Source organism: the organism of the source record quoted next, unplaced genomic scaffold (assembly GCF_019419815.1).
Source record: "Pyrus x bretschneideri cultivar Hongxiangsu unplaced genomic scaffold, Pyrus_bretschneideri_v1 Contig27, whole genome shotgun sequence".
NCBI classification, from domain to species: domain Eukaryota; kingdom Viridiplantae; phylum Streptophyta; class Magnoliopsida; order Rosales; family Rosaceae; genus Pyrus; species Pyrus x bretschneideri.
Window position 1 is genome coordinate 3536999 of NW_025999579.1, and position 13334 is coordinate 3550332.

At 39.0% G+C, this 13334-nt stretch overlaps 1 protein-coding gene across 1 annotated transcript; it reads right to left on the minus strand.

Annotated features, from left to right (window-relative positions):
- Positions 1-1247: 1247 nt before the first annotated feature.
- On the minus strand, positions 1248-8361 carry LOC103938452 (protein TPLATE). Its single transcript, XM_009348458.3, has 7 exons — positions 7079-8361; positions 6369-6965; positions 4967-5328; positions 4050-4353; positions 3812-3934; positions 2728-3180; positions 1248-2398 (listed from the first exon to the last, which is right to left on the minus strand). Exons 1-7 carry the CDS (start codon positions 8201-8203, stop codon positions 1844-1846), a joined length of 3519 nt encoding a protein of 1172 aa, XP_009346733.2. The 5' UTR covers positions 8204-8361; the 3' UTR covers positions 1248-1843.
- Between the last annotated feature and the right edge of the window lie 4973 nt (positions 8362-13334).

The following is a 13334-nucleotide window of genomic DNA, read 5'->3' on the forward strand; positions in this document are numbered from 1 at the left end:
AATTCAACATAAATCTCTTCGTACTTGCACACTGCTCACCCCAGTACCATAAACGGTCTTGGTACTTGGTACAATTATGAATAGCTATTTTATTTTTTCTGACACTGCAATATTTTAAACGGCTTTAATATATGCAGAAAATCATTCAAATTTGAGCGCAAAGAGCGGATGCATTGTTTTGTGGCACGTCTTGTAATTTTTTTTTCTTTTGAAATTGTGACATTGTATGGCTTGTTTGGTGAGCTGGATAAGATTGAACTTTAGGAATATGATTGGATTAACAGAAACTTGTAAGATAGAACTTGTAATCCATCTATAAGAATATGTTAGAGAAAACACTATTGTGGACTCATAACTCACTATGTCTAATTTTATTCGTCTCAAATATAAACAAAATAAACAATAAACTGAACTTAAATCTATTTTAATGCTCATAGCGAGCAGCCTATCATCCAGCCCGCCAAACAAGGCTGCAGTGGTTGAAAACTCGCGCTACTTGACTGGTTAAAACTTTGACAAAGCTCCTCCCTTTATCTCTATTTTCTCCTCATGACTCGTAAGCATTGACTCGGCCAAAAATGAAAGATGCATATGAATCAGCCATCGTCACAGTTGAATCAGTCATATTAACAGTATGAATCCACCTTTGCTTTAATTTAAAAGAAAACTAATAAGAATAATTTGAAAACTTTAAGTTTTAACGATAAAGATAAAATAAAGGATAATAAATAGTACCGAAATTGACATTTTAATATAAAAATGTGATTTTTCGTTAAAGTAAACAGGAGTGGAAACTTTTCGTTAATTTGAAACTTTTTGTTAAAATTTCCTTAATTTAAAGCTTTAAACCTTGCTGAAAATGAGAAACCATCGTGCCAACTTTGTTATTGGGCTTATTTGCATTAAATCAAACCAGGCCGACCGTTAGGTTTTTGTTTCGGCCCATTATTTAATTTCCCCAAACCCAAATAGTTTCATTTGCATTTTATTCCAAAATGTGCGTGGTTCTTGGCAATATTTTGGTATCATAAACATCTCTACGTGGTGTAACCATTCATCGTGTTATATATATATATATGCAGACGATGAGATTAATATGTCTCAATACACTGAAAGTTTTGGTGGTTCTCGTTTTATTTACAAGAACCTCGCGGAGTCCAACGATTTATAAATTATATTTTGGGATTTTCAATTTACTTCAAATCTCGATTTACAACGGAATCAAGAATCAATTAGAATGCATGGTATGAACGAAAATACATAACTCTCAAATTTTACAAACGTCGTTTTACAATATGAAGAACTCAACCTCTCTCCTCTCCTGTATAATTCGATATGAGTAATGGGCCAAGAAACAGAAAAAAATAAAATAAAACAACAGATTAGGGGGGAAGAGAGACAAACCCCGGTTTAATAGTTACAATTTTCACACAAAAAAAAAAACCAATTGATTTCCTAAAATTTAACGTCTACATCTACTTGAATGCCTCTGTTAATGCTCGGGCCGGGATTGAAGGTGTGATGAAGCACACGAGACCTGGCCAAGTGACCATTGAATTTAGTCGAAAGCGAAGAAATCCCGTGGAAATCGCAAGCGTCTGCCAAGCACTCAAAAACCTTGGAGTTACACACATGGTTAGTTGTCACAACCCCCGCAAGTAGCTCCCCCTTCACTAACCACTCCAGACTCACTTGTGCAAGCGCATGACTCTGGTGGATTTGGATGCAATCCGCATGGAGGAAAGTTAACTCTGTTGATTGATATCCCATACGCGTTGAGCCGCGAAATGCGAAGGAAATTCCAGGCTGTTGGTTTCACTTGGAAAAAGATTGTGTCGGTCCGTCAATTAACTTTAGCACTTCTATCCTTACACAACACATGCCACTCTTGAAGCACTGCTGTTTGAAGAGCACGGTGTTCAGCCTCCTCTGCTGTCAACTTTGACAGGGTTGTAGGTCCCTTTGGTTTCCCATTTTCCTCGCCATCTTTTTTCTTTTCCTTCTTTTTCTTCATTTTACCCTCGTCGCCTTCATCGCTTTCGTCGTCCTCTTCTTCTTCGTCGTCATCATCATCATCAGATTTCGGAATCTTTTTCTTAGGTTGGGCTGCCTTTAGCAAAGCTATCCGTTCCATCGAGATCCTAAGCCTCTCGGCAGCTGCCACCTTCACTTCGTCTTCAGGCATGTACTCAACACCCCCATCTGTGAGGTCATCCAACCAGCCCTGTAGATCTGATCCTATCTCCTTTGTAATCGATGCATCAGAAGCTCGAACCACAAATTTGCATATCATGGTCGTAGTCTCATCGCCCAGGTCAACGTTTCGGCTCACTTCACTGGCTCCAAAGATCATCAGGCCCAAGAAGCCACCATACCAGGTTTTTGCAGCAAAGCACAGCTGTCTCGGGACAAAGAATTCAACATGATATTGTGTGGTTGATTAGAAGGCCAAAAGCACTACCATTGAATAATTTTACCAAAATAACATCTAGCCAAATACCAGTAGCTTAATTTCGATGAAAATCAAGGATACTTGGAAAATAATTTCTACTCGAATTTGATTGCCAATTCTACTTTTCCAAGCAGGAAAAGTAAGGCCATGATTTGCCAAGTTTGGCTTACCGGTTACATTCGCAATCAGTCTATAGAATTTCCATAATAGAAGCAAACAACGAATAACAAAAGAGAGATGCAAATAAAATAGTAGTAGAGAGCGAGAGACAATACCTGAAATCCTGCCACTGTTCGGATAACATGTGAACAAACTCTGTGGAATGGCTTGGATGACAAGGATTTTAGCCCACTCAGGAAAGGAGATGCCCCATACTGCTGTGCAGCGGTAGCCTTGAAGCCACTTCCTTCATAAGTATATGTACCAGTGTACTCTACTATGGCTGGTAAACTGGGCCATAGGCGGAAAAATTCAACGGGCGAGATCTTATGAGGCAAAAGAAGCTCGGTCAGCGGAATTTTGTAAGGTTGACACCTTAAAATGACAGGTTCTCCCAGTTCTGGCCTTAAACTTCTCTTTTGTCTCATGATTTGCGGATCTTCTTCAGTGTAGTCACCTTCATATTCTATAGCAGCACTTCCATAAAAGGGGTAGTATAAGACTTGAACCCAAAGGGCACACCTTTCAAAATGGGAAACACCCACAGTTACGCTGCAAAGTACTGGATCCTAGCAACAAGAAAAACAAGTAAAATCAGAACATCTGATTGTCAAAGAGAAAATTATAACACGGAAGACAAAAGTGCAAACAAAATACATAAAATTAAAGAAAAAACAACGAGAGCCCAATGATACTTGAACACTAATGTCAAACAGCATATCGTGTTCACCTATGTACTACATCACATGAATATTAACATCCTAAAGCCATTCTCCAGCCCGAAATATTTGTCCAGAAACAGGAGAGGGGGAGAGATGGCAGAGAGCACATACTATACAGAACAAAGCTTCATAGATTGACAGAAATTAGGGAAAACATTAGCAAGGGTGACTGAAGAAAAAGGACATCCCACTGAGTCAAGCAATATACCAAGACAAAGGGCAAGATAAGGATATCAATTTCACTCTTTGAGACATAAACTGATAAACATTTGTATACAAGAAGCTATAGATCCTCCTCCCAGAAACACTAACAGACTAACAGTTTAACTTTCTAAAGGCAATTACTGACTCTAGAATGCAATTTTAGAAGAATGGTGATTCTTGACTAGCAGATTACAACCAAAAACAAGATGCATTGCAAAAGAAGACAAGGAAAAGAGGACAAAGAATGAATTCATTATAGAGGTAGAAAGGAAACCTGTGAAACAAGGCTACGCAATTGCCGTACTGCTTGAGGAGACCCATCCATAAAATATAATGCACCAGATAACCCAACTCGAATATCAACCCGGTTGAGCTCAAGCTCAGTTAAATTTAAGACCTGCACGTTCAACAATAAGGAATAAGAACTATTAACAGAAACAGGAAACTGGAGTCTGCCAAGAACATAGAGGCCATTTAATGGACACTTAAAAAAGGTAAGATGCAAATTTAACCTTCAAGTGGAGAGATATCCTTCCATCACTAGAATCTGCCAAATGATATGCTTCGATGTAGCAGGGATCACTGCTACCAGTCAAAGTAATTGCACTGGGAGGAACTTTGAGTAAGGTGGAATCAACTCCTTTAGTCAGAAGAAGGGTTAGTTCACTAGGATCCGGCCTCCAAAGTTCTAGAATAGCCTTATGAACCAATCCTTCTAACTTTCTATCCTGAGCTGCAGCTGCTTCGTAGAACTGGACAGTTAGTTTATGGTGGCTAAATGGGTAATCACCTCTGGCTTCACTCACCCCTGCCCACCTGTAAAACAATTATCACTGTTTTACTTTGCGTGTAGAAATGCATAATCACCTCTGCAGTAATAACATGTTTCTTTAAAGCGAGGAAAACATAAAAACACAATTCAATATTCATGTCATGTTGTTATATATGCCACGCATATGTGATGTATATATTTGTTCATGCATATATATGCATTAGACAATGGTAGTGTAATTTCGTACTGAAGAGACGTGCTTCCACTTTGATCTAAGTCATTCTCTCCTTCCTGATCAAGTAAGTTTTGAGTCTTTTGACATAGGCTGAAAATCTATATCTACACAGATTTTCTTTCTAATATCTGGATCCAGCAATCAGAACCTTGTGGATATTCGATATAAGTCAACACAGATGAAGACATAGAAGAGATAAGATAACCCATCATAGAATGCAAATCATGGTAATCACCACATAAAATAGCATCAGACCACATGGGGGGAAGAACACCTCTTGAAAGTAGACAACATGGATGTAAATTACTATAAGCATATATTGGTGTAACAAGAAATTTCATTAAAAATTCGATACAGACCACCCAAACTCTATGGCACATGGCTGACCATCACAGGTTCACAAAAATATATAATATGCTCACCTGCTTTCTGGATGACTTGTAACATACTTGATTCTCTGCAATATCAAACGGCACTGATGCTTGTTAACAGAGTCCGCAGTACTACTATTCCTGAACTCTTCAAGTTCTTTAGTCAGTAATTGCCCAGCCCTTGGGTTGCGTGATCCCAACCGCTGAGCACATAAAAGAACTGCCTGAACATCTAGAAGCCTGTTTGCTGAATCAGCAGATGAATCTATATTGAACAAAACCTTGTGGATGTTCGAAATAATCATGTTCAATGGATCCTCAGGATCATCAGCAAGAAGTGGGTCCAGACCTTCTAGATCTATGTGCTCTGAAATAGCCCAAATAAGGCGAGCACATATTCTTGGGGTATGTACCTGTAAAATTGACAGAGGTGCAAGATAACAAGTAGGAGAAAAAAATACACGAATTCAGCCAGTTGTCAAAACAAGAGATAAAAGAGCATAATTAGCTTGGAACTTTGGAAGTTCTAGTACTACAAAGAAATAAAGAAGTGAAAAACGAGAAAACAAGCAAGAAAATAATATGGGAGGCAGTAGTCATAAAAGAATGAAACTTGGAAACTTCCACAGTAACTGCCGGTAATCAGGATATAGAAAGGTTGGTGTCTAGCCCATTTGTTATGATCTTTCAAAACTTGGAGTCTGTGAGACAATATCAAATACAGTGTTTTTCTTTTTTTTTCCTCAGCTGGCACAAAATACTGGTTATGTGAAAGGTAGGGAGTTTTGACTGTTCTCTAGCTCAAAAAAAGAAAGTATATTGCAGTCTCTTTCCAGTCCCAAATATCACTTGGATAGAGGAATTCAGATGTAGAAATTGTCAAATTTATACATTCAATTCACTGAGATGTAAACAATCTGCTGACATTAAAATGTCCATTTGCTGATACCAGATTGCCTCAGTTTCTTGTTACTTTATAACTTCATTCCTTCGGCAGTGGAATGCTATGCTATATAATGCACCCTAGTGCAATGAAAATCGACTTGTTTCTAGAAATAACTATGTTCGAGTTTGTGAGGTCTATGAAAGGAAGAAGAAAACTACTTTGGATTTTATGTTTATCCACCACCAGAAGCCTGTTTCTATATTGAAGTTCTGATTCAACAGCTAGCTGTCTAGAAGTCCATTTCCAAAGGTTCATATATTCAGTAACATATTGAAAGTTCCTTTGATACTTCTAGTGCTACCAACTATCAAATTCTATTAACATATCATATTAATGCAACGCTTGACCAAAAAAAAAAAAAATCACATCAATGCAATGAAACTCATAAATGGTCTACATAAACAGTTCCATCATAATGTATAATATGATTCAGTAATGGTCCTTGCCTACAATGTATATGCAAAGCTAAAATGTTAAACCATATTAATAAAAGAAGAGTGTGCATACCTCGCGTAGATCTTTCACAAGTTCACGTTGCAAATTCTGCAATCTTGTCTCATTTAAAATTTGGTCCTGTGAAGCCCCATCTTTAACTCTTTTTACACCTCCCCTAGTATCATAAATATGACAAAGCCTCACAAGCAACTTCAAATAGCAATCAATTGCATAGGTCCGGCCATCACAATCCCATTTGACACAAGGCCGGCAAACCTCCACCACTTCCAAAGCAGGCTCTGTCCAATTTAGTGCACCATAACCAGTTCCATATGCCAAGGCTCCTATAACCCTGCTCTCCATCCCTGTGTTCTTTTGTTCAGGCAAAGGCAGAGACAACTGAAAACAACTTTCAACTAATGATGCCACTAACTCCTCCCTAAATAAGGTCTTGCTTGTAACACTATTAAGATCATCTTTGATTCTTGCATCCTCAAAAAGTGAAGCTATATCAGTTCCGGCAAGAGGTTTCTGGCCTCTTCGGACGCTCTCCTTTGCAAAGAGATCAACACAAAGCGCTGTTCGACAAATACAAGCTAAAGCATGCATACGATCTGATTCTGCCCTCAAATTTCTCACCATAAGAAGCAGCCTCTTAAACAACGAAACCTAAATACAAACAATTCCTTTCCTTAAAACTAGAACTCAGGCGAATTAAAATAACGAACCAAATGATGCATACTGCACGTTATAGCAAGCTAAAAGGAAGTAACCATATTTACCTGCATATGAAGATCAAGCAGGTGCAGATTGGTAACCACAGCTCTAACAATACTCTCTCTTGCAGAAGCAAACTCTTGCCTATCCCAAAGTGTGAGAATTGCGATCATCGACTGTGAAGCCCACTCAGGCTTCCCACCAGGCACATCAGCCAGATACAGCATATCAATCCCAACTTCGAAAATCAAAGCCGGATCCAATGACGAGGCCAAGAATGGCACCAAATGCGTGACCACATCCGAAACTCCCACCAACCTCTCCGCATTGGTATCCACAACCGTCCCATTGGAGCCCTTGGACGACTTTGACAGCTTCCTTATGACCTCCACTGAACCTGAAGCCATGGCCTTGACCGCGTACACGATCGGAAACACTGTGGCCCGGATACTCTCCACCGGTAGAACCAACGACCTGGCCATTAACGCACTCCGCTTCTTCCACACGAAGTCGACCATCGACGATACCCAATTGGATCGAATCGCCAGCGAGTTCTCACTGTCCACTAACTTATCACCAGCCAGTCTGCTCATCCTCTTGGAATCGAACTCCTGAAACAACCGCCCCACCGACTCGAACGCGACCTTTGAAACGGCGTCGGATCCGTCGAGCATGTTCTGGCCAATGCGGGACCACCAATTCGACACCTTGTCGAGCAAATTGACATTGTTTTCACAGAGCGTGACGAGGTCATCGCGCGCCAGAATGCATCCGAGAGTTTCAGTAATGGAGAACCGGAGATTGTCGCTAGGCGAATCGAAGCAACTGTTGATTTCCTTCTGAGCGTCGGTAATGAGCTTGGAGAGGCGGTAGGAAGGGATTGCGGCGAGGATGGAGACAGCGGCAGCGCTGACGTCGGGATCGGGGAAGTCGAGATCGGTGAGAACTCCCGTGCAGACGGTGTCCCAGAGGTCGGCAGTGAGGCGGGTGGAACGAATGAGGTCAAAGGCGAGTTTTTTGGAGACGGCGGAGGAGGGGGAGGCGACGATCTCTTCGACGGCGGTCTTGGCGATGACGGAGATGTCGCGGCCGGCGGCGGATTGCTGGAGAGCCTGGAGAAGTGCGCCGGACTGGCGGAGGGCGTCGTTGGAGCGGAGGTCCGCTTGAATCTGGGCGAAGAGTATGTCCATTTGAGATCAACCTCGTCGTTCTGATGATGTTCGTTAGGAATTGGGTACTTCGGACATTTGAGAGTTAGAGAGAGAGAATCAAGTAGAAAATGGGGATGGTGGTCAAATGTCAGGCTTGGCGGTTCAACTGGTTCAGTTGGTTGGAATCGCCGGGTCGCCAACGATCGAGTTTTTTGAAAAGAAGCCGAACCAGCCCCAACATTTTGTGGGTTGGGCTTGTTTCTCTAGGCCCTTCTTGTTAGTTTTTCGTAGGATTCGGGAAGGGTATTGGATTTGATATGTAAAGATTGTACAAATTTTGAATTGATTTGAAGGAGCTGAAGACAGTTTATTTGCGCGAGCAAATACCAAATAAAGAGTTTTCTGCCACTGTTAAAAAATTGAAGTTGGATTCCTAGGCTAAAATTAGTTTGGAATGCACTACAAAAATTAGGAGGGACTTTGAAAATGACTATATATGCTACGTACACGTTTGAAAGAACTCTCAAATGACACGTTTTAAGGTTGAAAGTCTTTGACTTAGTGTCTTTGTATTGTTATAGAATTGCTTTGTGGTTCACTAGTAGCATTTTTGTAACAATAGAGTCCAAAGTTTCTTGAGACTTTGAAAGTCCCTCTTCCAAACATAGCTTAAGAAACAATGTGTGTTGTTAATGGTTTTAACTTTTTTATTTAGGGTTATGCGAAATATGTAAAATGGAGTGCTGCCCTAGCATAATTGGATACTGCAAATTCGAAGGCTAAGTTAGAAGCATAATGTTACGTAGTGTGATTGGTTGAAAATCTCATTGAAAATCTATTCGTAAGTATTCTGAACGGATAATGACACATGGAGCAACCGAATTGGTTAAAAATCTTATAAGATCACGCCACCACAGTGAGGTTGTACTAGCACGTGAGAGTTAATCTACACCAAGTAAATATGAGAGCTAATCTCCACCATGTAAAAATGTGGTGTGTGAGAAAAGTCAAGTAGATAGATTTTTCCTAGCACGCTGCTGCTTCCATCCTCGCTGTAATTTTTTTTTAAGTGTTTTATATTGGATGGTTTTTTGAAAAAATTAGAGCATAAATAGATTGAATTGAAATATTTCATTTTACTGAAAGTTCTGAACTTGATAGTGAATTTGTATTGTTATAGAGTTGATTTTTTAACCATACTTTGAAAGTCCGTCTTTCAAACATAGGTTAAGGAACCATGTGTGTTCTTAATGCTTTTAACTTTTGTATTTAGGAATATGGGAAATATATAAAATGGAGTGCAGCCCTACAGTAATTTAGAGACTGCAAATTCGATGGCTATATTATAAAAGTTAAGGATTTGGGAAAACTACAAACCCGATTAACAACACAAATTGTTTCTTAAGCTATGTTTAGAAGAGGGATTTTCAAGGTATTGTTAAAAAAACAACTTTATAATAATACAAATTCACTATCAAGTTCAGAAATTTCAGTAAAATGAAATATTACAATTCAATCTATTTATGCTCTAATTTTTCAAAAAACCATTCAGTATAAAACACTTAAAAAAAAAATTACAGCGAGGATGGAAGCGGCGGCGCGAGAGGATAGAGGCGGTGGCGCTGTCATGAGGGTTAGAGAAATCAAGATTAGTAAGGATTCCAGTGCAGATATCGTCCCAAAGGTCGCTGTTGTTAGAATTTAGGCAACAAGAGAATAAGAAATATTTTGACAATTTGGTAAAGAGGTGCTCTTCGCTATCCCTCAAACCTGTTTGTATTTTCATATTGGAGAGAGACATTGTTTTCTCTCTTAGGTTTTACACGGGTAGCTTTTCCTTTATAGGAAAAATCTATCTACTTGGCTTTTCTCACACACAACATTTTTACATGGTGGAGATTATCTCTCATATTTACTTGGTGGAGATTAACTCTCACATGCTAGTACAACCTCACTACCGTGGCGTGATTCTATAAGATTTTTATAGATAAATTTTCAATAAAATTTTTAACCAATCTTATAGCATCACGTGTTATGATCAGGTAATAATTTTATGGATATATTTCAAATAAGATTTTTAACCAATTCGGTTGCTCCATGTGTCATTATCCATTCAGAATACTTACGAATAGATTTTCAATGAGATTTTCAACCAATCACACCACATCACGTGGCATTATGCACAACATCATCCTATCTTTTTTCTATATATAAACCCTACATCCAACCTAAGAGAGATTATATTCACACACCCCAATTTACTTCTTCCATGCCCATTTAAGTTTTTAATATTTTTTACACACCACTAACACTAGATAAAAAATATTAAAAAATTAAAAAAGTGTGAGAAAAGTAATTTGGTATGTATGAATATAATCTCCCCCAACCTAAATGTCACATCCCGGCCCGGGGCATATCACTTCCCGGGCCCGCTCCACCACCGTAGCACGATATTGTCCGCTTTGGGCTTACCATTCCCTCACGGTTTTGTTTTTGGGAACTCACGAGCAACTTCCCAGTGGGTCACCCATCATGGGATTGCTCTAGCCCCCTTCTCGCTTAACTTCGGAGTTCCTACGGAACCCGAAGCCAGTGAGCTACCAAAAGGCCTCGTGTTAGGTAGGGATGAGAATATACATATAAGGATCACTCCCCTGGGCGATGTGGGATGTCACAATCCACCCCCCTTAGGGGCCCGACGTCCTCGTCGGCACATTTCCGGCCAGGGATAGACTCTGATACCAATTTGTCACATCCCGGCCCGGGGCGGATTACTTCCCGGGCCCGCTCCACCACCGTAGCACGATATTGTCCGCTTTGGGCTTAACATTCCCTCACGGTTTTGTTTTTGGGAACTCACGAGCAACTTCCCAGTGGGTCACCCATCATGGGATTGCTCTAGCCTCCTTCTCGCTTAACTTCGGAGTTCCTACGGAACCCGAAGCCAGTGAGCTCCCAAAAGGCCTCGCGTTAGGTAGGGATGAAAATATACATATAAGGATCACTCCCCTGGGCGATGTGGAATGTCACATAAAGCTCACACACACACACCAAATTCAAAGTATTTGTTTGAATCCTTCTTAACAATATGAAAATATTGAGTTCTTACAATATTTGATTCAAGGAGATTGTTAGAAATCCAAAAAAAGGTTGAGTGAGGGATAACAGAACACAAAGTTATCCCATAAACATGAGTGAAGAAATAATACGGAATTTGCCTTTTTAATGTTTGATATACTTTTATTTTCTTTTCATACTTATAATGATAAATTGGTTGACCATGATATATGATTTCTATTTCGCATATATTAGTGAGATGTTATGAGATAATTGAGTATGTAATAGCAGAGTTTGAAAATTTTTACCATATGGGCTAACTTAAAATTTTAAATCTTTATAAATAAAGAAATTTGATACCGTATTTTTCATAGTATCAGCTAGCTTAAAAAAATATTACAAGGTGAGTAAAAAAATTTTGTAATTAAACAAATATGTGTTAAAATTAAACAAATCCAAACTTATACATGTACAAAAAGCGATGAGAAAAATAATTTAAGAAAAAAAAAGGGTTTGTAAACTATATTATATAATTTTATATAGTTAAACATAGAGAATTTGAATTAGTGACTAAATATATGGTGGGTTACATTCGAAAATCAATCAAAATTACATGTAAAATTTTATTTTTCTCCAAAAGCCACCTGGGCTATAGCCCATGGCAGCCCTTAACCTGGCTCTGCCAGTGTGAGTATGAGATCGAAGACGATTCTTGTTTCTACTTCATTGTCAAAATTCGTTATGAGGATAACAAAATATTGAAGGTCATTTTTTAAAATCTACGAATAAAATACTCGCAAATAACTTTTTTCCAAACTTCTAAACACAGTCATCGAAAGTCATACTTTGTCACCTACTAAACCCTAAAATTATTTGGATATTTGGATAATTTGAGTGACTTTGATCATCTTCTAGGTTATGAAAAGACTGAAAGGATACAAGTATTAATAAAAATATGCAATTCTGCATTTTTTATGTAATATACTAGCATTTCGCCACCACTAATGCATAATTGCATATCTTTAATTTGTTAATACTTGTATCCTTTTAAACTTTTTAGAACCTAGCCAGAAGGTTACCAAACCACTCATAGCAAATTATATGGATATTTTTAGGCTCACTATAGGTGACAAAGTAAGGCTTTAGGATCTTTAAATGACTGCATTTAGAAGTTCGGGAAAAAGTTTCATTCACAAATTAGAAAAAAAAAGACCGTCAATCTTTTGTTATTTTCACAACAAATTCAGATAGTGAAGTAGAAACCATAATTATTTTCGATCTCATACTCAATAATTTCATAAACTCCCGCTAATATCTACGAAACAAAAATCATATGTCATATCATATTTAACCAATTGTATCACAGAAAGAGATTATTTCCGGATCTGTTCTACCAAAGTCACCGGATCAAGTAATCCGGATCCTTGAAATTTGATCTAACGGTTAAAGTTATTATAACTTTTAAAGGGATCTTATGTTTTTAGTCGTTGGAGCGGAGGTCCGCTTGAATCTGGGCGAAGAATATGTCGATCCCAGAAACGCATAGTTTCTCCTCCAAAAATAACTTCCCCGGTCGGCGAACGCATTAGATATTTAAGATCAACTTCGTCGTTCTGATGATGTTCGTTAGGATTTGGGAACTTCGGACATTTGAGAGTTAGAGAGAGAGTTCGAATTGAGCCAGTAGAATTTGGTTTCAGCGTATGAGGAAGAAATTGGGAATGGTGGGGCGGTTCAACTGGTTCAGTTGGTTGGAATCGCCGGCTCGCCAACGATCGTGTTTATGAAAAGAAGCCGAACCAGCCCCGACATTTTGTGGGTTGGGCTTTGAGTTGGAGGGCCCGACGTTTATTTCATGTTTCTCTAGGCCCTTGTTGTTAATTTTTCGTAGGATTGGGGAAGGGTATTGGTCCGGGATCCGAGACCCGAGACCCGAGAGCCAGATCCTTGATTCAAACTTAGGGCCTCGTAATGCATGATCTCAGGATCTATCCACACATTAATCAAACATGATTTGTAAAAATAAAAAAAAAATGCTAAGGAGACTCAAAAGTGGTACTCTCTGTCATCTCATGCATTTGACACAATGTTTAATAATAGGGAATTTTATCGA

Coding starts and splice junctions, on each gene's coding strand:
- LOC103938452 (XM_009348458.3), bottom strand. CDS start 8,203: ATGGACATACTCTTCGCCCAGATTCAAGCGGACCTCCGCTCCAACGAC. Junction 3,181..3,811: donor TGCGTAGCCTTGTTTCACAG/GTTTCCTTTCTA, acceptor TCTTGTTGCTAG/GATCCAGTACTTTGCAGCGT. Junction 2,399..2,727: donor GAACAGTGGCAGGATTTCAG/GTATTGTCTCTC, acceptor GTCCCGAGACAG/CTGTGCTTTGCTGCAAAAAC.